The sequence below is a fragment of the Protomyctophum parallelum genome, assembly GCF_964188405.1.
Source record: "Protomyctophum parallelum genome assembly, chromosome: 8".
Classification (NCBI taxonomy): Eukaryota; Metazoa; Chordata; class Actinopteri; order Myctophiformes; family Myctophidae; genus Protomyctophum; species Protomyctophum parallelum.
In genome coordinates, this window is record NC_139703.1 from 38,681,265 (window position 1) to 38,704,108 (window position 22,844).

Genomic DNA, 22,844 nt, shown 5'->3' on the forward strand with positions numbered 1-22,844 from the left:
CCTGACTGATCTTCTGGTGGTAGTGGTAAGGTAGGATGTTGTTGCTACTTTAAGATAAGATACTGTTATGGTACTTTTCTAATGTACCGGTAGTCTCCAACTTTATCATGATGATTTACCATCATGACGGTTTTGCAATTCACAAGGGAGAAAACAAAACCAGTTTTTGGTAGCCTACTATACTGCATATAGTTCTAAGCTTCATTTGTAGTTGTGTTCATTTACTATATATTTTATTGCAGGTCTGATAAAAAATGCTGGTCCAGGTACAGACAAATGCAGAAGTATGTGAAATTGGATAAAGTTGAAGGACTGCTTGATTTTCTGCAGTTCCATGAAGGAAGGTAACATTACGGTTACGCATATCATGGGCTTGGCAAATCAAATTTGAACTCCTAGTCCTAGTGGGGATGGGTTTTGTAAGGGAACATGTTCTAGGTTTATTTTAGCTGGACCACATACAGGCTATAATAGTAATTTGCATGACACTAGCATGTCCTCCTTGCATGATGTAACATAAAGCTGTGTGCATGACATTGACAGTTTAAGTTCTGAGATTTCTTATGAGCCACGTATTTATTCATTTTCAGGAACACTTCTATGATGCCCACAGCAACACAGGTCTCCCAGGAAGTGATCCTGATGCTGCATCAAGTGAGTTGTATTCTTTTAACTTATTTGCAATAATTGCAGTTACAGATTCCATCACTATATGATTGATTTGGCTAGATGTGGTGACCCGTCGGAACGGCTCCAAAATGTTATGGCCCATTGTGGCGACTGTGGCTCAATGATCCATGGGTCGGCGGTTCGAATCCCGGCTCCTCCTGTGTCCTGTCTACATGTCAAAGTGTCCTTGGGCAAGACGCTGAACCCCAAATTGCTCCCGATGTGCTGGTTGGTGCCTTGCATGGCTTCCGCCGCAATCGGTGTATGAATGTGTGTGAATGGGTGAATGTAATAAAAGCACCTTGGACAAAGGCGCTATATAAATGCACCATTTACCATGCGATTCAATCATAAAAATAAAATAGGTTTGGTATTTTGTGTAATCTTGCTTGTCGGCTAGGCGTGATGTGAAAGCATGAACTCTTCCTCAACTAATTCTCTGGTTCTCTCTGTTGTGACTGTCCTTAGCCTACGGCCCAGAAATGGCCTCCCTGATGATGATGCTGCTTCATCTTCTTCCACCATCACCTTGGGGCCCGAAGTCTCCAAAGGTCAATCCCTGTGATGTCTTTAAGGTAATGATATTATGGAGATTTAAAAATAATAATAATGTCAGTCTTCAGGGATGTGATTTTCATTCATGTAAAAGTAATTCCTCCTCTTCTCTTCTGAGAAATGCTGCTTTTCCTAGACTTCACTGCTGTGTTTCATTCTTGGTTTATAACAGCCCTGTTACACTATCATCTGTGTCTACTGTCTAGCATATTGGTAGTATGTCAACTCGCAGAGTGCGATGTAGCCTACTATAGAGAGAGTGGCAAGATATTCACATCTGCACCTTAGCTCGTGTCTAATGTTTCCTTATCTCAACCCTAGTTATGCTGCAGTTTGGAAGAGCATCTACGCAACCAGGAGAATGCACGGCAGTACCTCCTTGCTGTTGGGCATCAGAAGAGCAAGATCGGCAGCTTCTACATCGTCATGGATCAGCACCTCATCCCATGCCAGGCAAACCGTTCACTCGGGACATTTGAACTTTCAAAGCACATTTTGTGTTTAATGTGTCTTCAGTGATTTAAATAGTTTTTCAATGTAATGGGTGCCGGGGCCTCGGGTGGTCTTTTTCCCAGGGACATGTCATGTGTAAATGGTAAATGGTAAATGGTGCATTTATATAGCGCCTTTATCCAAGGCGCTTTACAGAGATTGTGCATTACATTCACCCATCCACACACACATTCATACACCGATGGCAGCGGAAACCATGCAAGGCACCAACTAGCACATCAGGAGCAATTAGGGGTTCAGTGTCTTGCTCAAGGACACTTCGACAGTAACTCTGGGGGAGCCCGGGTTCGAACTGGCAACCTCACGGTTACCATCCAGGCACTCTACCCCTGAGCCACCACCGCCCCGACTTCAATGACGACAGAGTACAGTATTGCATCCCAGGACCCCTGGAGGGTGACATGATTGCATCCTTTCTCAATTTAGTGAGTCTAGGATGCAGGATACAGGCTATTTTATACTGAGTCTTACTATGCTGTATTTGTGATCTTCTACACATTCCTGAAGACGATGATGGGAAAATGAGAGACACCCAGAGTTGTGGAACTGAGAGCCCTGCTGCTGAACCAGACCATAATGGCATTCTTTGAATTGAAGTGGGTAAAGTTATTCTCAGCCAGGCTGACATGCAGGTTTTTACATTGTTCATAGTGTTGAGAAAAGACCACATTTATTTTTGTCAAGCTATTTACAGAGAAGTTTGAGCATCATTCAAACATTACGAATGAAGTTATATATATATATATATATATATATATATATATATACAAACCTTCATCTGAAACACTGTACCCGAACATCAAACGGTGTAGAACATTTCAGCTCAGACAGTTTCATTATACACCTTGCCTCACTTCTTGATACTCTGAATGCATGATGCTCATCAAAACTTCTCTGTAAATAGCTTGCATGACAAACAATAAATGTCCAGTTGTCTACTCGACACTCAAGTTCAACCCAAGAAACCATAGATTTTCATTGTTAACCCCATTCTCACCACTGAGGGAAAAAAGGAGGTTTCCCCGTAATGCACAAGGGCCATATCATGCATTTTAGCCAGTGATTTTGTTATATATTTTATTTTTATAATCTTGTGTTTAGCTTCAGACCTCATACACAACATTATGCTGTAAATGGGCCAGTTGTCCTAATAGAAGGATAATAGATCATAAAGTGATGCTTCAAGTGCTTAAATAGTGTTTATAATGTTGGAATGAATGACAATTAATAAATGTTTTAAACTGATTTAAAGTGTTATTTGTCTAATTACTTCAAGAAGAAGGAACTCTTGGGCTAGTGTTAAATGTTGAACTATTTCCAAAGTGTTAATTTAACTCTAGACAGTGTGGACATATATAGAGTCTGAAAATGAGTTGAAATTGACTCTGTGAGAGTCAATTCATTAACTCTGGTACAGAGTAAACCTTTAACTCAGAGCAGTGTTATCTAACTCTGGTACAGAGTAAACCTTTAACTCAGAGCAGTGTTATCTAACTCTGGTACAGAGTAAACATTTAACTCAGAGCAGTGTTATCTAACTCTGGTACAGAGTAAACCTTTAACTCAGAGCAGTGTTATCTAACTCTGGTACAGAGTAAACCTTTAACTCAGAGCAGTGTTATCCAACTCTGGTACAGAGTAAACCTTTAACTCAGAGCAGTGTTATCTAACTCTGATATAGAGTAAACCTTTAACTCAGCACAGTGTTATTTGTCAAAACACTTTAACTCTGATAAAGAGTTAAAGAAGGAACTCTTGGGCTAGTGTTAAATGTTGAACTATTTCCAAAGTGTTAATTTAACTCTAGACAGTGTGGACATATATAGAGTCTGAAAAAGAGTTGAAATGGACTCTGTGAGAGTCAATTCAACACCAGACTTTTTGCTGTGTAGGTGATGAATTCACCTATACAGCAGTAGCCTACGGCATTATAGAAAAGGGAAATGTCCTATTACACTGTTATAACCTTATAAACAATTGCTTTAATATATCATTGTACTTTTATAGCATTTATATATGCTAATTGGATTCCTAGATAACCAAAACATAGGGTTAGACACCAAAATTATTTTTCTAGGATGAATAATGGAGGAGTAATGGTATTTTAAGAACTGGCGGCGGCCATCTTGAAAATAACACCTTTCGGGTGGTCAAACTTTGGTAAACTTTTAGTATGTTATTAAGGACACCTAATACTACAAAAAAAAAGTTGAGAAACCTTTTGTTGCAATTTTTTTAGGGTCAAACCATATTTTTACCCGTCTATAGGGTAGGCCTACTTAAAATAATAATAATAATACTTATTATAATAATGATAAATTAATAGAAAGCCCAGCAATCTGTATGCCTACATATTTACTGCTTCTATATTTTTATTATTATATTAATGATAAATTAATAGAAAGCCCAAAACATCTGTAGGTCTACATATTTACTGCTTCTATATTATTATTATTATTATTATTATTATTATTATTATATTAATGATAAATTAATAGAAAGCCCAACAATCTGTATGCCTACATATTTACTGCTTCTATATTATTATTATTATTATTATGATTATTATTTCTTGGCTCGCTCCACATGGGACTTCCGGGACTGGGAAGGGGAAGTGACGTTACACCCATGCGTTGAAGAAGAAGAAGAAGGAAAAGTTGTTTTCAGGTGTATGTTTAGTGTTTAAGGTGAGTTTTTATTATGGATTGCTTTTTTATTAATCTAATGATAAGGCGTTCACACGGGCAGATTAAACGATGCGGTCTACCATTCGTTGTCAATGGAAGCCAGCGAAATCACGTTGATAGACGGAACAATGCATGTAGGCATGTAGCTAGCCAAATCAACTCAAAACGCGTTATTGCATCATTGTATCTGCCCGTGTGAACGTGCCATTGTTGATGTTATGTTGTTGACGTTAGGGACCATGTCTCAGATTTGCTGCTTTCTGACGCTGTAGCCCCTCGGTGGCTCTTCAGCAGCTATTAGCCGCAATTTGCAACTCTAGATTTTTTTTACAATGGGTTGAATCTAGAGTTGCAACAAGCTCCATCCACTTCCTATTCATCATTTTTGGTTTGTGATCTGCTTGTCTTAAACGACGTTAAACTCAACAACATTGCAGCTGCAGTCCAAGCTTGAATTATCCTCTTTCAATCTGCCGAGCTTGTTTTTCATAAAAATCCACCGTAGAGATGTTATGAGATACTTTCTGTCAAGACATCCTCTGCAAGTGATTCTTTTTCTAAGTGTTGCAGTTTGGAAGCACTCGTTTTTGTTAACGGGTCGCGCTGCTGCCTCCTGCATTATGTGCAAATTCGAAACAGGTGGAATGCAGGGCCGTTCAGTGACGTACGACGAGTGCTTCCAAACTCCAGCACTTAGAAAAATAATCACTTGCAGAGGATGTCTTGACAGAAAGTAGCTCATAACATGTCTACGGGGGATTTTTATGAAAAACAAGCTCGGCAGATGAAAGAGGATAATTCAAGCTTGGACTACAGCTGCAATGTTGGTGAGTTTAACGTCGTTTAAGACAAGCAGATCACAAACCAAAAATGATGAATAGGAAGTGGATGGAGCTTGTTGCAACTCTAGATTCATCCCATTATAAAAAAATCTAGAGTTGCAAATTGCGGCTAAGCAGCTATATGTATTGATCGAGTACTTTTAACAGTTTGCAGAAAAAGCAAATGAAAATACAGTTCAATACATGGTATGCTAAGAGGATGTAAACCAATAGATGGGCCCTATGAAAGGTTGGTATCATGATAATTTATTTATTTATTTGACAGGGACAAAGCTCATTAATCAATGTCAGTTTTCACTTCAATGTAAAAGGACCAGAGTTAGCTGAAGCTAAATTTCATCTGTAGTCCCTGGGCAGGCTCTTAGAAAATGAATGATAAAAAGGACAAAGTGTAGTGTGCCTGCACACAACACCATGCGTTGATGCCATGTGTGCCTATGTGCAAGCACCCAACACTACGTCCATACAAAAACACAATACAATACAGATAAAAGAAAGACAAAGTGTAGTGTGCCTGACTGCCTGCACACGAGGAACAGAGGACACTTCAAGGTGGGACATGAGACAAACATGACACTGTTTGAAAGACTGAAAAGAAAGAAAACATTTACTGCTGAAGCTTGATAAGATAATGTATTAATCCCTGTGGTGGAATGCAGAGTCGTAGCAGTATAAAGTAGTGTAAAACACAAGACAAGATGAGAGTAGAGAGAAGAAAGGATACAAAAATACAAAACAAAATAAACGAAATGGGCTTAGAATGGAACAGACGAGAAGAAGAATGACATAAGAGAGATGAGATGAGAGAGGAAGTTGTATAGTTTGTGGACCATAGTAAATAATAAAAAAATAAATAGCTATAGTTTTTTTTTTTAAGAAATACATATTTAGCCCCATGCTTGAATGCCCCTGCCCCCCAGTCAAAAACAGCTAAATTCCTAAAACAAAAGAAAGCGGCAAATGAAAAAAATATATATACACTCATCTTTTACTTTCTCTTATTTATAAATAAACTAAATCCTGTTGATCCTCTCTTTGTAACAGGGTTGATCATCACAGAGCAGAGTCTCCTGTACCCAGCTGTGTCTCCATGAAGAGTGACTCGTCCATGCATGGACTTCAAAGATGGACACCATCTATACATTAGATAATTGACACTGGGTGAAAATCGTGGGATAAAAAATTTGAAAAAAGTTAAAATAAAACCAAGATTTCTAGGAAAGGGGTGGAGGTTAGAACTTAACACACCCAGGGAGCTGAAGGATATTATGGTCGGATGGTGGTAAAAAAACACATGATTTCAGTTTTGTTTTCATTGACACTGGACCTAATGACCGGTCTGAGGGTTTGTCTAACACTCTGTCTCTGATATACAGCACGACTAATTCTACCATCTGATCACAACTTTATAAGGACGTTATTATGCAAATAATATTTACATTTATTCATTATGTCAAGCTTCATAGGGTGCTGTTCTTAAGAATGGACAGTCCTATAAAAGCTACACCTTTGATAGAGTATAACTTTACACTCTCTACTTCTTTACAAAACATTTATAATAACAGACAAAATGTACAGTCAATTTATATATAGCCTACATATAACAAACATATATGGTTCAGGACAGCCTTCTGATCATTCCCTCCAAATGTATTTACTGTTAAGTTTATCATGAATTTAACGCCCCTAACCCAGACACAATGCTTATCAATTCGTATAAATGATAGTTAATAATATTGATGGCGTGGTTGTAAACCATAGAGTTATATATCTATAGAGAAGACACCCGAGTTCTCCTCCCATCCACTTGCATTAAGTTGCTCAAAAGCGCATGAGGCGGATTCACTCCTCCTTCCTGGTAGGAACAGAGTGCATTCTGGGACGGATTGCAATGGTGAGTGGCCCCAAACACATGAACGCGCTGCCGTTGAACGTGCACGAGCGTCGTCCGTCGTGAACGTGTACAATGTTAGTCAACGGACAGCGTGTTCATGTGTTTGGGGCCAGGCTGCAATACCTTCATCCGGCCACTATGTCCATTTCGCCTCAAGATTTCCTCTGGGTGCCTTCTCTATTCATATATATACTCTAAGTTGTAAACACCAAAAGGGGGTCCCGCCCAAAATGGCTGTGCAGTCAACCAGGTGTTTAGGCATTCAAGAAAACGGCAACATCTGTACTAGCATTGCAATAATGACAGCTTATGGAATTATGTCTGTGGCCACTGGCCAGATAATTGTACATTGACATTTTCCTGGTTGTGTATACAGCATATTTTGTGTGTTAAGTTAATTTTCATTTAGAGTTTAACCCATTTTGGGCGGGAACCCATTTTGGTGTTGCTTTAGCTATTGAAAAATAGCTATTGAAAAATAGCAGATCTACAAGCTCATAGCGCGCCACCGTGTGGCGCGCTATGAGCTTGTAGGTCTGCTATTTTTGAAAAATCGAAGAACGACTGACATAGAAACATGGCTTTTTCAGAAAACTGTCAGGTTGTAGAAGACATTTTTTTAATCTGATCTCAGGTCAGAATGGGAACCCATTTGTAGCTTGGCTCTTATAGTGCTCTCATCCTTGCTCTCTCTCTCACTTACATAGTGTGAGAAGCTGTTGGCCCTCAAAGAGCGCCACACCAAGAACCTCGAACGGTTCCGTAAAACCGCTGCCCAGTGGGCAAAAAAACCCCAAAGTTGGTAATAGAGAGATTACCAACAGAGATGGTAATACATATTCTTTTATTTCTATTTTGTATTATTGTATTTTTGGTCTATTGTATTTATTTTGTAGTTTTATACTATGAATGTTTTTTGTCTTATTTAGGGACTTGGTTTATTGACTGATGTTGTTTCCCTTCATCCGAATGCTTGTTACATTCAAAATAAATTCTGCCTGTACTGCGCAAGATTCTCGTCTTGTTTGACGGATTACTCCAAGGTAGGTTAGAGCACAATATCCATGACATTGGTCCTGTATTATGTCCAGATGGAGCATATTTAAATGTCTTAACTATACTTTTTTTTTTTCTTTTTCTGTTTTTGTTCTTTCAAAGCATGCAATTCTGGGAGTGAAGAGGGGAGAGACACACAGGCCATGGGAGAAGGAGAGGAGAGCGAGAGAGAGAGTAGAGGAGAGAGAGATGGGGGCAGAGTTGGCAGGGGATGCAGAGGGTGGAGAGGCGGAGGAATACGTGGTTGATGAGGATGGACAAGTAGAGGATGGAGAGATGGAGGAAGACATGGGTGATGATGAGGATGGACAAGTAGAGGGTGGAGAGATGGGTGAGGCCAGAGAAGAGGACGGGAAAGAGAGCAGGAAGGAGCAGGAACAGATGGTGGAAGCAAAGGAAGCTGTGGAACCGCCGAAGAAGAACTAGAAGAACCAACTACAAGGTAAGTGACGATACAGAATAGAAGATGCTGAGCAATTGAGTATATGCAGACCGCAGCCATCTTGCCATTAAAGGAGAATACTAGAAGGCTTTCTTACCTTTATTTGTAGATGTTAACTTGTTACGTCCCCAACAAAGAGGTCCTGGTGTTATTTTGTGTTTTTATTGGCTGTTATTGGCTGTTATTATTGGCTATTTCCCCTACCTTAGGTCACTCTCTCCCAGCAGTGGGTCACTCAGGACCCATTTGTGGGCCATGACTCAAGTATAAGTCCCATTTTCTTTTCCTACATTAAATATATATATCTATAGTTCAAAATAAATTTAAAAACAAACAAACAAATCTAATGAATTCCATGATTATTAAGAAGTAGGATAGCCAATCTACAAGCTCACAATGTGGACGAAGTTTGTAGATCTGCTATATGAAACGTCTAATCTCTCTTTTGGGTCTTGACCTGCTCTAGGTCAGGTAGGTATTCCTGAGTCTACACAGTGAAATTAAATGTTTTATCATTTTAATGTTGAATTAAGGCCTTCATGGTTTGTGGTGGAAAAACAAAAAGATGTATGACGAGTTACCTTCATTTTACTTTTATTTGACTAATTGGCAGCAAGCCAAAGCATAATTGAAAGACACTTCAAAGTTATCTGCATAATTAGCAAACGCCAGTTCAGATTAATAGAAAGTGCAACTCCTGACCAAACAAATGGAATGCAGTGACTGCTGATGTAGCAGAATAATGAAGCCAGATCAAACATGCTTTACAGATATGGAGAGGAATGGAGCGTATATAACACGCTGCTGGCCTTCAGTTAGCTGTACTGAGGCACCATGGGCAAGCTTCTCATCTGCGTTGGTAAGCTGAGACATTGAAAACAACTTATTTTTGTATTACCGGTAACTAACTTTTGATTAACTTTTAAATGTAATCCAAGTGTTCAAACGAACGGTTTAATAATATTATTCGGATGAACTGAAGGCAAATGTTTGTATGCTATATGTAAGACAAGATCAGCAAAGGAACTGGTTGGAATAACGTGTTCCTTCCATGCGCTACGTCCAACCAGGGAAACTCCCCCCTGTCAGGTGAAAAGAAGCAACTTGGACACTAATGCATGAAGGAAGCATGAGTTCAAGTCCGTTGCTCTTCCCAGGTTGGTGGAGGGTGTGTAGAGCCCAGGATCACATTAGATAATTGACACAGGGGTGAAAAATGGGTTACAAAATCGTGGGATAAAAGATCAGCTTAGGGTTCCACACCCCTTTGAAGCTGGACTTAATTGTAACCCATTTCGACCTGATACCAGATTCTACAAATGTCTTCTAAATCCTGACAGTTTTCTGAAAAACCTATGTTTCTATATCAGTGGTTCTCAAACTATTTCATGTCAAGGAGTCAAGGACCCCTAGAATCATATGTATTTGGCCTCTGACCCCCATCTCAAAATATGTTGTTTCAGGGACCCCCTAGAAGCAAAGATTTGAGTTAAAAACGTTCGCTCTGAAAGAATATATAAAGATTTGGGCCACATTTTGGTACTGACAAGGAGTGTTTTCTTCTTACTGAACCAACCCTCTCTCTGTCTCTGTCTCTGTCTCTGTCTCTGTCTCTCTCTCTCTCTGCCTCTCTGCTTGTGTCTCTCTCTCTCTGCAGGGCTGGCTCTCCTGCTGCACGTGCAGCTAGGTAAGACTTTGTCCACTTGGTGTGATAATACTATAGCCTGGTTTCAGACCATGCACCGCGTCCACTCCGGCTAGTGATACTATATGGATCGAGGACACGGTTTTACTACATGTATATATACTTGAAAAGCAAACGAGAATCCCGCACAAGTCCTCACTTACGTCAAGAAAAGGTTTATTTCATTTCGGTCGCTCTGCCCTGCCTTCCAAGTGATGGAAATGTTGTCTCTGCAATAGAGCGTAGCAGTCCCGCCCCCTTTCATGACAACGCCAGGCCCAGGAAATGATTCCCAATGCATTTTTCCCATAGACATTTCAAAAGGTATTTATTTAAAGACTGTTACGCCGCGGACAAAGCCAACTCGAGTCGTGACAACTCATGACAACAAACGCAATATTTTGGACCAAACAAATAATTACAAAGAAGAAAAACAACAAAAAAAGTGTTGTAACTATTTGTTCGGCCCAAAATATTGTGTTTGTTGTCATGATTTGTCACGACAAGAGTTGGCTTTGTCCGCGGCGTAAACGTCTTTAAATAAATACTTTTTGAAATGTCTATGAGGAAAATGAACGGAGAATCATTTCCTTGGCCCTGGTAGGGGGCGGGACTGTGACGCTCTATAACGTTGCTGTATTAAAGTGAAAACAGTGTGCACTGTGCAGGATTCTCTGTTGCTTCTCAAACATTGACTCATGCCTACTCGAAGGAGTAGGTTTTCAAAAGGACTTTTTTACTAACTATATTGAGTGATCAAAATGGTATTTCATGGACACACACAATATACACAATATATATAATTTCTATTCACGGCCACAAGATATAGTCATTTGTAGATTCATACATTTTAGTTAATTTGTGCGAATTAATTATGCAATTTCTGGTCACAAATTAATTAAAACGCGGGAATGAATTACATTCTTGTGGCCACAGAGCAGTATTTTGACCACTCCGGAGCTCTGAATGATGCTCTCATTTGGCAGAATAAAAATTACAATAACAAGCCATAAATGTGTCTGTCGTATAACTTGCAGGATCCTCCTACATCCTGTCCTGTTATTTCACCAACTGGGCACAGCACCGTCCCGGTAGAGGGAGCATGACGCCCAAGGACATCGACCCGTGTCTCTGTGACCACCTCATCTATGCCTTCGCCGGAATGGAGAATCACATGATCACGACCACCGAGAAGGATGATGAGAAGTTCTTTGCAGAGTTCCAGGCTCTCAAGAACCAGTGAGGAGACACACACACTGACACACACGCTTATGAGCATGCATGCACATGCACCACACACACACACACACACACACACACACACACACACACACACACACACACACACACACACACACACACAGCGAGAACTCAGAGTGTATTCTTTTCTTTTTTGTTCTTCAGGAACAGTAACCTGAAGACCATCATGGCCATTGGTGGATGGGGCATGGGCACCACACCGTGAGTATTAAACAAGAGGACAAATTCAAGCTAAGAGCTTCAGGAATGGGTAAAACTAAAAGCCCTTGTGTGACGCTAGCTCTTTCTACTGTATCTCTACACTTTGTAGTAAAAGCCTGTACAGTAAATAAGCTAAGAGAGCCTAAGAGAGTACTGTACTGTACTAAAAGTTTGTATATTGCTAAGACCCACACAGAAGAAAACCCTTTACCTGTACTTTTTACGGCAAAAGAGCTTGGTCTTTTTCTCTGCCTTGATCTCCCACTTTTTTACCTGTAAAACTATATGATGAATAAAGCTGATTTCCGATTTTCTCTCTCTCTCTCTCTCTCTCTCTCTCCAGGTTCACAAACATGGTGTCCAGTCCTGCTAACCGTCAGATCTTCATCGACAGTGTGATCAAGTTCCTGCGTCAGTACGAGTTTGATGGTCTGGACATCGACTGGGAGTACCCAATCGGAGAGTACAAGGAGCTCTTCACCGTCCTGTGTCAGGTCAGCCTTCTGTCATGACAAGTGGAAGCGGCATTTATGGCCTCTGCCTTGCCACAGTCGCGTAATCGCGATGAAATGATTTCCCAACGCAAGTATGCACGTAACATACATATTTTAAGTCCAGAAATAGCCTGATTCCCAATTCAGACCTGTCGAAAGAGCATTGATTGATTGATTGAAATATTTATTAACAGTTTGTAGAATTACAGTACATTTCAAGCACAAACTCAATACAAAGACTGTTAACTGTGAGTGGACGACCCAATTAAGCATTACACTTGTTTACAACAGGGTCCACATTGTTCAATTCATCAAAACATTTAGAGACATACAAATAGACACTTCTATGTAGTTTAAGAACAGAACAGGAATTCATCATATAGGAAGCAAAAAGGGAAAAGCACACATCACAGAGAGAGATTTTCTGATGTAGGCCTAACTATACTGCTGGGAATTACAATATTCTATATACACTGTAAATTCTGTACATTGTTTAAGTTCATTAACACACCATATTCCTATATATGCTATCACACTATTAGGTTTTTCCACGTTACCGTTATTGCAATATTCATACAGAAATTGTGCCAACACGGTTCCCTCCTCTGACTGCATATCACAATATCATCCGCATACATCATAGTCCAGGGTGTATACAGTATAATTATGTTAAAATGAAACATTAAATTATTAGGAATATAGAGAGAACAGTATAACTTACCGGGGTTACTATGATGATACTGACACCCTCTTCTTTCTCCATCACCACCTCCTCGTCTCTCTGCAGGAACTGATGGCTGCCTTCGAGGCTGAAGGGAAGCAGACCAACCGTCCTCGTCTGATGCTCACCGCTGCCGTCGCTGGAGGAAAGGAGAACATCGGCCCTGCATACCAGATTCCCCAACTCGGAGCGTCAGTAGCCAATTAGATAACTCATTTAGACCTGAGGACGATTCTTAAAAAAATGTCTTCTAAATCCTAAAAGTTTTATTAAAAATGTTTCTATACTGTATGTCAGTAGTGCTCAACCTTTTTCATGTCAAGGACCGCCAGAATTATCTGTATTTGGCCGCAGACCCCCCCCCCATCTGAAAATATGTTGTTCCAGGGACCCCCCCAGAAGCAACAATTTGAGTTAAAAACATTCACTCTGAAAGAATATATACTGTATTCAAAGATTTGTGCCACATTTTCACGATTTTTCAAAAATAGCAGATCGACCTACAAGCTTATAGCAGATCTCATAGCAGATCTACAAGCTCATAGCACGGCACCGAGTGCCGCGCTATGAGCTTGTAGGTATGCTATTTTGCAACAGCTAAAGCATAACATAATGCTTAAAACACCAAAAGGGGTTCCCGCCCAAAATGAGTTTTAAACACAGAGCATTTACACACATGGGGGAGTACTTCTTTAGAACTATACTGACTCCTTATTTTCACCAGCGTCCTGGACTACTTCCATGTGATGTCCTACGACTACCAGAGTGGCGACACTCTCACAGAGAACAGCCCTCTGTACAAGATCTCAACCGACCACGGATGGGATCGCGAATACTACAATGTGGTGAGTGAGGAGGTTCTGAAAACCCACCTCTTCAGACTCCACCATGGCCCGTAGCACTTGCCCTAGCCTAGCCCCTTAGATAGCACTTTACGTAGACTTAGATAGTATTTTAGACAGACTTATAGCTCGTTACGTAGACAGCACTAGAATTGCATTTTATGTAGTCATAGCACTTTATAGCACTTTATAGTACACATGTATATTGTATATTGTATAATATATAGTATAGTATAGTTTACATAGATACTCCACTGTTACATTCTTAGTTTATACATGATTCATGATAACTACTGTTTATATATGTGATGTATTGCCATGCTTTTGTTATTGCTTAATGTAAGTAATTCTGGATTAAGAGCGTCTGCTAAATGCCTAAATTGTAAATTGTTCCTCTCTGCATGATATGAACCCCTTTTGCTGTTTTAGAGCATTATGTTATGCTTTATAGCTGTTGAAAAATAGCAGATCTACAAGCTTATAGCGTGGCACTGAGTGCCGCGCTATGAACTTGTAGGTCTGCTATTTTCGAAAAACCGTGAAAATGTGGCGCAAATGTTTGAATATATTATTTCAGAGCGAATGTTTTTAACTCAAATCTTTGCTTCTGGGGGGGTGGGGGGTGGCTCGGCAGGCAATTACATATTTTTTTGGGGGTCCTTGACATGAAAATGTTTGAGAACGACTGACATAGAAACATTTTGTAGAATCGTCCTCAGGTCTAAGGCTTCACTTGTCATTGCATCGCTTTGATTACGTTAATGGACTTCTGGTATCGTCGCATTATTATTAGTAGTCTATTTGAGAAAGCCCATCAAGTCAAGGGTTGCCTTTAGTCTTAAAGAAAGAGAATAATGACTGTGCTGGCATTATATAGCCTACTGTATAGCCTAGGCCAGTGTTTCTCAACCTTTTTTGTCCCGGGGCACACTTTTCATAGCCTAAAAATCTCGGGGCACACCTAGATATATGGTGTGTGTATATACTGTATATATAATATATGATATATATATATATATATATATGAACCCAATATACTTTTAAAAACACACATGACAGCACTCGTCAAATTACTTTAAAGAGAAAGAAAAGGACAGAGACAGTGCCTCAGTTTCACCAATTTATTTTTGAAAACTCATACAAAATGCAGCACACACATGTTCAATTTGTCAATGCAAAGTAATACTTCTAAATAAATAAAAAGGAGTTGTAAAAACAAGAACAAAAATCTTTTGCCACAATACAATGGTCTTAAACTTGAGCACTTTTGTACAAAGAAAATCGTAAAAAACAATTGATAAAAAGAAAAGTAAATATTTTTGACAAGTTCTGTCTTAGTGTGAACCTTGAGCTTGTTTTCCTGAACAAAGAGTTTTTATCCTGGCTGGATGATGGACAAACAGACACGGAGCTCTTCATTTTCAAGTCAGGCTTGAAAAGCTAAGCTCACAGGTAGGTTGTGGAAAAGGGGAGCAGCACTGCCATTGCGCTGGCTGTGATGGCTGGATATTCTTTCAAGTATCAAGAGACTTGCCTGCTTCGTTGTGTCTTTCTCCTTTTTTTCTTTCAAGCTCACGAAAAAGTGTTTGTCCTTCGTAGCGAGTTCATCATGATTGGTATGAAGGTGGCGCTTCAGTTTACTCGGAACCATGCGCTGTTTGCAAGCTTGAATCCACAAACTATACACAGCGGAATCGGGTACGTTTTATCCCCAGTAAACGTGAATCCAAACTTCATGTAATCATCGCGGTACGCCGGAACAGTCTGGCAGGGGCTTTCTTTGTAGGCGTTGCGTTGTAGCCGCCGTTGTTGCTGTTGTTGCTGTGCCGTTGCTGTGCCGTCGTCAGGTGACTTGTATAGCCTAGGCCCTAGGCTATACAAGTCAAGCATTATAGCCTAGGCAATACTATTTTGATCAACTCACATCAATAATACCGGGTGAAAGAAATATGCCACATATTGTACAATAGCCTATGAAGTTAATATAGGCTATATTTAATGGTTTGCACTGCAATGACATAACAATGATGATGATCTGAAAAAGGAATGAAAATCTATTGTGCCGTGCCGTCGCCCCGGATCGCACACAAATAAAATAAATTGCCAAGACCACTAACATTTTATTTAGGCATATCTCGCTCATTTCTTATGCGATTTTTAAAATTTAAATATCACCATAATCCTTGGGAACTCTACTTTCAATTGGTGTTGTCAGCCAAGACTGTATTGTCTTCCAATCTAACGATATAGTCACATTACGCACAGGTGCGCACAGGGGCTGCATGCGTCTTCCTGTGCTGTCATTACGAGAGAGAGAGAGAGAGAGAGAGCGAGCGCATAGTCTGATATAGGCTATATTAAAGGCCTGTAGATATAATTGCTTGCATGCGCTGAGAGAGAGAGAGAGATGCGCTCCAAATTTACCATACCGTACATACCATTCCGTGTACATCTGTACAACTTGTACATCTGTTATTTTTGCGCATGTGAACCACGCTGCCATTACATTTGCGCTGCGCAGTGCGCCTCGACATATATGCGTCTACTATTAAAATCATACTGTCAGCTCAATAGTGATCCCCGTAAAAAAGACATGCTTTTATAACTAATTATTAATGCAGCCTCACAACTGCCGACGCCCGACTGCTATTTTGGCTATCGTACTGTATTTGGTCCTCTATAAAGTCCGAATGCGTTCACACCAGTAACGAACCGCACCGTGGTTCGTTTGGAAGCGAACCGAGTCCGGCCTTTTTTAGCGGACCATGGTTCGTTTCTTTGATCCGCACCAGAGTTCGGATGCACGTTCACACCAACCGAACCAAAGGGGTAAGCGGACCATGGTTCGTTTTAAACGAACCAAACATGTCCGGTGTGAAAGCGCCCTTAGACACACAAAGGGTTAAGTGTCAATGCATTTCCAATGGAAGTCACATGGTTTGACACAACATTTGTGTTGTACGGCTTTCGGCTGTGTTTCGACTGCCCCCCCACCTCCCCCCCTCATACAACACAAATGTTGTGTCAAACCATGTGACTCCCATTGGAAATGAATTGCGAGCTTGCATCAGTAAATAAGTCTCATGCATCAGCTATATAGTATACATCAGTCAGTTGTGCAGGTGTGAGTCAGGCCTAAAAGGGTTAAGTGATACTGTGAAGGAATTAAATGGCTCCATTATAAAGAGTGGCTGGTGATTCCAGTAGCCTATACTGTATGTTTCCTTGTCCATATTATAGGACTACGCTATGAACTACTATAAGAGCCAGGGCGCTCCGGCTGAGAAGCTGCTGGTTGGATTCCCCAGCTACGGCCACACTTTCCTTCCGTCCACTCCCGACATGAACGTTTGCGCTCCACAAATTGGACCTGGACCCCCCGGGCCTTACACCCAATACACCGGATTCTGGGCCTATTATGAGGTAGGGGTTGTATGCCACTCTGTGTGGAGATGTTCTCCACTAATTTAACAAACTCATGCATGACAACAGGTGTGTTATTATTGGTAACATTACTTTACTTCACTTGTGTGTGGTGTCCTACTTACTTGACACTGTCATTGGTGTTCTCTAGTTCTTATATACTGTAGGTCTTTGGTTGCACTGTAATCAAATTGTGCCTCCTATTTCAATAATGTAAAGATGTTTATTTGATTAGTGAATGGCCCTATACACAGTCTACTGATAGGGCCGTCCCCCATCTGATGAACTTGTCAGTGGTCTGCTACAATAGTTTATTAACTATTCCTTTTTTTACATCCTAAAACATGATCATCAGGTATTATTATAATAAGGAGGAAGAACTCTTAACAAAAAGTGTACAGTATTTGTTAAAATCATGCTTTTATGTGGAAACGCCCACCAGTTCAATAAGTATGCCTGGTTTGCCTGATGGGTGGTGATCCACTTGAACTGCTCCCACAGCTGTAGTTGTATGTGTCACTATATTACTGTTTATTCCATTGGCCCGTTTGACTGTCAAGGGTTCAGCCTCCAGGAAGAAACCCTAAATACAAAGTGAATACACCATTGCACATACAAACGACTCCAGGGTGTCTAATGAAGTACTGTCACCTCATAGACACATGAAAAACTGGAAGAATACAGAAATTGTGGCATTACATTTGCTTCATAACCCTATATCTTAAGCTTCATTGTACTGTACATGCACCTTGAACCGTGAACATACTATATTCTTCCATACCTTCTTTTCAGATCTGCGACTTCATTAAGAAGGGAGCCACCCAGGCCTGGGACGCCCCCCAGGATGTGCCCTATGCCTACAACAGCCATGTCTGGGTCGGATACGACAACCCCAAGAGCTTCGGCATCAAGGTGCGAGAAGAGTCCATAACATACTGTATACATGTGTGTTGATCTACAAGCTCATAGCGCGGCACCGAGTGCCGCGCTACGAGCTTGTAGATCTGCTATCTTTTGAGAAAATGTGGTGCAAATCTTTGAGTATATGCTTTCAGAACGTTTTTAACTTCTTTTAACTTCTTTTTAACTTTGCTTCTCATGAAACAACATATTTTCAGATGGGGGTCGGCGGGCAATTACATATATTTTCATGTCAAGGTCCTTGACATGAAAATGTTTGACCACCACTGACATAGAAACATACGTTTTAAAGAGAACTGTCAGGATTTAGAAGACATTTGTAGTATCGACCTCAGGCCTAAATGGGTTAAGATGCAGAAGTGGACTTCACATAGATATACCTCACAATTACTGTTACTTTCCTCACAAAATATATTGTGATATATATTAGCCCCTACAGATTCCTTGGATGATGACGCAAGTCTACAGATTATGTTTGATGTTGACAGACAAAGAAATCTAAAACTCTGTTTGGAAATCTCCCCCCAGGGTACCACTTAGTTGTTGTCACATTGTGTACCTTAATGAAGCCATTGTCTGCCTGTTTCATGTACTGTACTCTCAAATCCGTCTACAGGCCGAGTGGCTGAAAAATAATGGTTTTGGTGGAGGTTTTGTCTGGAGTCTGGACATGGATGACTTCAGCGGAACCTTCTGTAACGCTGGAAAGTTCCCTCTGATCAGCACCCTGAAGACTGGCCTGCATGGAGCCGGATCTGGTAAACATGCTCTCTCTCTCACACACAACATCTGAGTTCCATCTCTTCTTCAACCAACTCAAGCTTTTGTAGCTGTTGTAGTTTTTGCAGCAGCTACAAACATCTGATGTATATCCTTGTATCTTCATGTCGCTGTGCTTCCATTGGAAATGAATTGTAGACTGTATCTTTGCATCTGTGCCTCTGTGAACGCAGCATTACTGAATACTGATCTGCTATACCGGTACTTTCCGTATGTGACACGATGCACATCATGGAAGTATAAACAGGGCCGTAGCTGACCATTTGGTTGCCCTACTCGTAGGATATTTTTGCTGCCCCCCTTCCGACGAGAGCGCTGTTTGCGATGATGCACACACGGCCGCTCGTTATTACGCGGCGGAGCCACAGAGAAAATTGTTATTTTGAGGGAGTCGGCTTGGCACTTTTTGGCACTTTTTGTTGCCCCCCCTCGGCGTGTTGCCCTACTCGCGCTAGCGCGTACCGCGCGTATAGGTAGCGACGGCACTGAGTATAAATGGGGTATAATCTGTCACACTACAGGCTGCGCAGCCCGGCCACAACCTCTGGCCCCGGTCACCCCCACCCAGCACCCTGCAGCTCCTCAGCCCCAGCCTAAGCCTCAGCCCAATAAGCCTCAGCCTAGTGGAGGTGGTGGAGGAACCAGTGGTGGAAGCAGCAGTGGTGGAGGATCTGCATTCTGCTCCAGCAGGAGTAACGGACTCTACCCAGACCCCACCGACAAGAACCACTACTACAACTGTGCTCAGGGACGTACCTATGAAGAGAGCTGCGCTGCCGGCCTCGTGTTCGACACCAGCTGCAGCTGCTGCAACTGGGCTTGACCCATTCTGACCTGAGATCAGATTCTAAAAATGTCTTCTACACATCCTGACAGTTTTCTGAAAAAGCTATGTTTCCATGTCAGTCGTTGTTCGATTTTTCAAAAATAGCAGACCTACAAGCTCGTAGCGCGCCACTCGGTGGCGCGCTATGAGCTTGTAGATCTGCTATTTTTCAATAGCTAAAGCATAACATAATGCTAATACCAAAATGGGTTAAACGAGGTCACGGTTGTTGTTCAACTTTGTCCCAGATATTCTATATATGTGCATTAGGAGCTGGATGTATAGTCGGTTAATTCGATGCAATACTGTTTATACCGATCACTGATGGAAATAAAAAGAAAATTGTCATTCAAAGCCTGTGTACTTATTTTTCTTATCTAAATGAATTTCAACTTTGTTATGTCTCCAGTGCTCGCCACACTTGTTGAGTTTTTAAACAATTCCTAAAAGTACATATATACGTTGTTTATTGCAGCACTGAGTATCACATAGGGCAGAGGTGCTCAACCCGTGGGTCGCGACCCCTCGGGGGGTCGCCAAATTATTTTCGGGGGTCCCCAAATTATTAAAAAGAAAATTGTTTGTTTACTGGCTGGAAAATGGAAATGAAGAGTTTACATATACATGGTACATGCATACACCTTCCCTAATGATTATATCTGGTTTCAGTATTTATTTATGGTGTGTATAGTCTCTTTTATTAAGGTTATTGTAGCAGTCAATTTATATTGGGGGTCGGAAGGGGGCGGGGCGGTGGTCCCGAGACATTGCCAAAGCATTTCCGGGGGTCCCCGGCCAAAAACGTTGAGAACCCCTGACATAGGGCAGAGTCTGACGTTTGGGTTTTATCCTACTTGCCCTGCGGGGCAAATACTTCAAATAAAATCAACTCTGTACCATGCTTCTAAACTCAAATCTATTGCCATGATGAATGTGAGTAAATGCTACAGAACACGTGTTTTCAGCATATTACACAGTGTTGGGCAGTAGCTAGCTACAAGTAGCGAAGCTACATAGCTTAACTACATTTATCAGTAGCTTGATGGTAGCTTCACTCCTTTTGAACCAAGCTTTCAACAAAAGCTATAAGTTACAAATTGACTGTTAAATAAAGTTTTGTGGGGGAAAAAAATCCCTGGAAAAAAATCCATGATTGGTTGGTTTAGATAAGAAGAGTCTGACACAGTTATGTTGTTAAGCAGCAAGAGGATCCCACGCAGCAGCTGTCCTTTTATCTCTAGCACAACACAATTAATTACTCACCTAATGCTGGAACCATGAACTTTAGTTCAAAATGTTGAATTATGAACTGAATTAGTTCCTTTAAAAAAAATTAACTGTGAACTGAACTATAGTTAATAAAAAAAAGAACTTTCCCAACACTGAACACATGAATCAGCCGGCTCCTGACACCGCAAGGTACATTAATACAAGTAAATGTGAAAAAGTTGACACCAAAAGCCAGACAGAGGGCTTGTTTCCTGTTTGTTTTTTAATAAAAAAATCAAACTCAGCATTTTTGCCTGTCTATAGGCTATTTGTTCGGTGGAAACTTGATCATTAAGTTGATAAAAAATATTTTAAAAAAAAGTAGTGTCCATGTAGCTAGCTACTTTTGCCATGTAGCTTATAGTGTAGCTTGCTACAATTATCTGGGGATAGCTTCGTTGTAGTTGAGCTATATTTAATAGAGAGTAACTGGTAGTGTAGCTTACTACATTTTCCAAGTAGCTTGCCCATCACTGATATTACATCAATCATTATTTTAGTGTACAGTAGGTGAAAATTGCTTTTAAGTTCCAACTAATTTATTTGAGGCATTACACAAGTAATATGGCAGAAACCGAACCTAACCAATAAACCAGTAGCCTATAGCGTAATTTCAGACCAAACATGTGGGCTCCATAGACTAACCTTTTGTTGTAGATTAATGAATGTATCCTAAGCTACTGTTGCTTTAAGACTCATAAATAAAAACAAGAAAAAAGTGTTGTAACATGCCGTTTTTTCTTCTTTCTAATTATTATTTGTTCGGCCCAAAATGTTTTGTTTGTTGTCATGATTTGTCACAACTCGAGTTGGCTTTTTGTACGACTCTTAAAAGGTCTTTAAATAAATACTTTTTGAAAAGTCTATGAGAAAAATGCACGGGGGGAATCATTTCCTGGGCCCTGGTAGGGAGCGGTAACCTGACGCTGCCAGATGGGGGCGGTATTGGGTAACCATGTTAAGCTGTGAAACAAATTTGTGTAGCAAGCTTCTTGGATCTGGCAGCGTCAGGTTAAGGGAGCGGGACTGCATCGCTCTATACAAAGCATCACACCGTTAGCTTGGTTTTGTTGACACACAGCTTGTGTGTGTGTGTGTGTATGTGTGTGTGTGTGTGTGTGTGTGTGTGTGTGTGTGTGTGTGTGTGTGTGTGTGTGTGTGTGTGTGTGTGTGTGTGTGTGTGTGCGCGCGCGTGCATTTTTTTATTGTTCAGGTACTGTATATATACTGTATGATCGTTGCACGCAAACCATACCAAATGAATCACCAATGCCGTTAGTACCCATTCTGACCTGAGATCAGATTCATACGAGGTTTCCACTGGACACACACTGGTCTGATTAACCCATTCTGACCTGAGATCAGATTCTAAAAGATGTCAGTCGTTCTTTGATTTTTCAAAAATAGCAGACCTACAAGCTGGCGCGCTATGAGCTTGTAGATCTGTTATTTTTCAATAGCTAAAGCATAACATGATGCTAACAAGTAACACCAAAATGCGTTCCCGTTCAGAATGGGTTAGCACCCATCAGAAAGGTATACAATTTCAATATTATTTTCAGTACTTTTTACTCTCTAATACAATTATAATATGAAAACTTTACTTACTAGTTAATTTGTAGATTTGGATTATTATTATTATTACAAAATATCACTACCACTTAAGCCCAATATTTCTGCCATTTTGAAAATAGCAGATCTACACGCTCGCTCACATTGTCGCATTGTGAACTTTAGATTTAGAGATCTATTTTCAAAAGATGTT

The 22,844-nt window shown here is 40.6% G+C and overlaps 1 protein-coding gene across 1 annotated transcript; it reads left to right on the top strand.

Annotated features, from left to right (window-relative positions):
• Positions 1 to 9,492: 9,492 nt before the first annotated feature.
• On the top strand, positions 9,493 to 19,807 carry LOC310863025 (acidic mammalian chitinase-like; the record flags this gene model as incomplete). The annotated part of the gene is made up of 11 exons (XM_083771148.1): positions 9,493 to 9,517; positions 10,316 to 10,345; positions 11,380 to 11,581; positions 11,747 to 11,803; positions 12,147 to 12,297; positions 13,085 to 13,209; positions 13,743 to 13,863; positions 17,101 to 17,283; positions 18,076 to 18,195; positions 18,821 to 18,962; positions 19,506 to 19,807. 11 exons carry the CDS (start codon positions 9,493 to 9,495, stop codon positions 19,805 to 19,807), a joined length of 1,458 nt encoding a protein of 485 aa, XP_083627274.1.
• Positions 19,808 to 22,844: the final 3,037 nt, after the last annotated feature.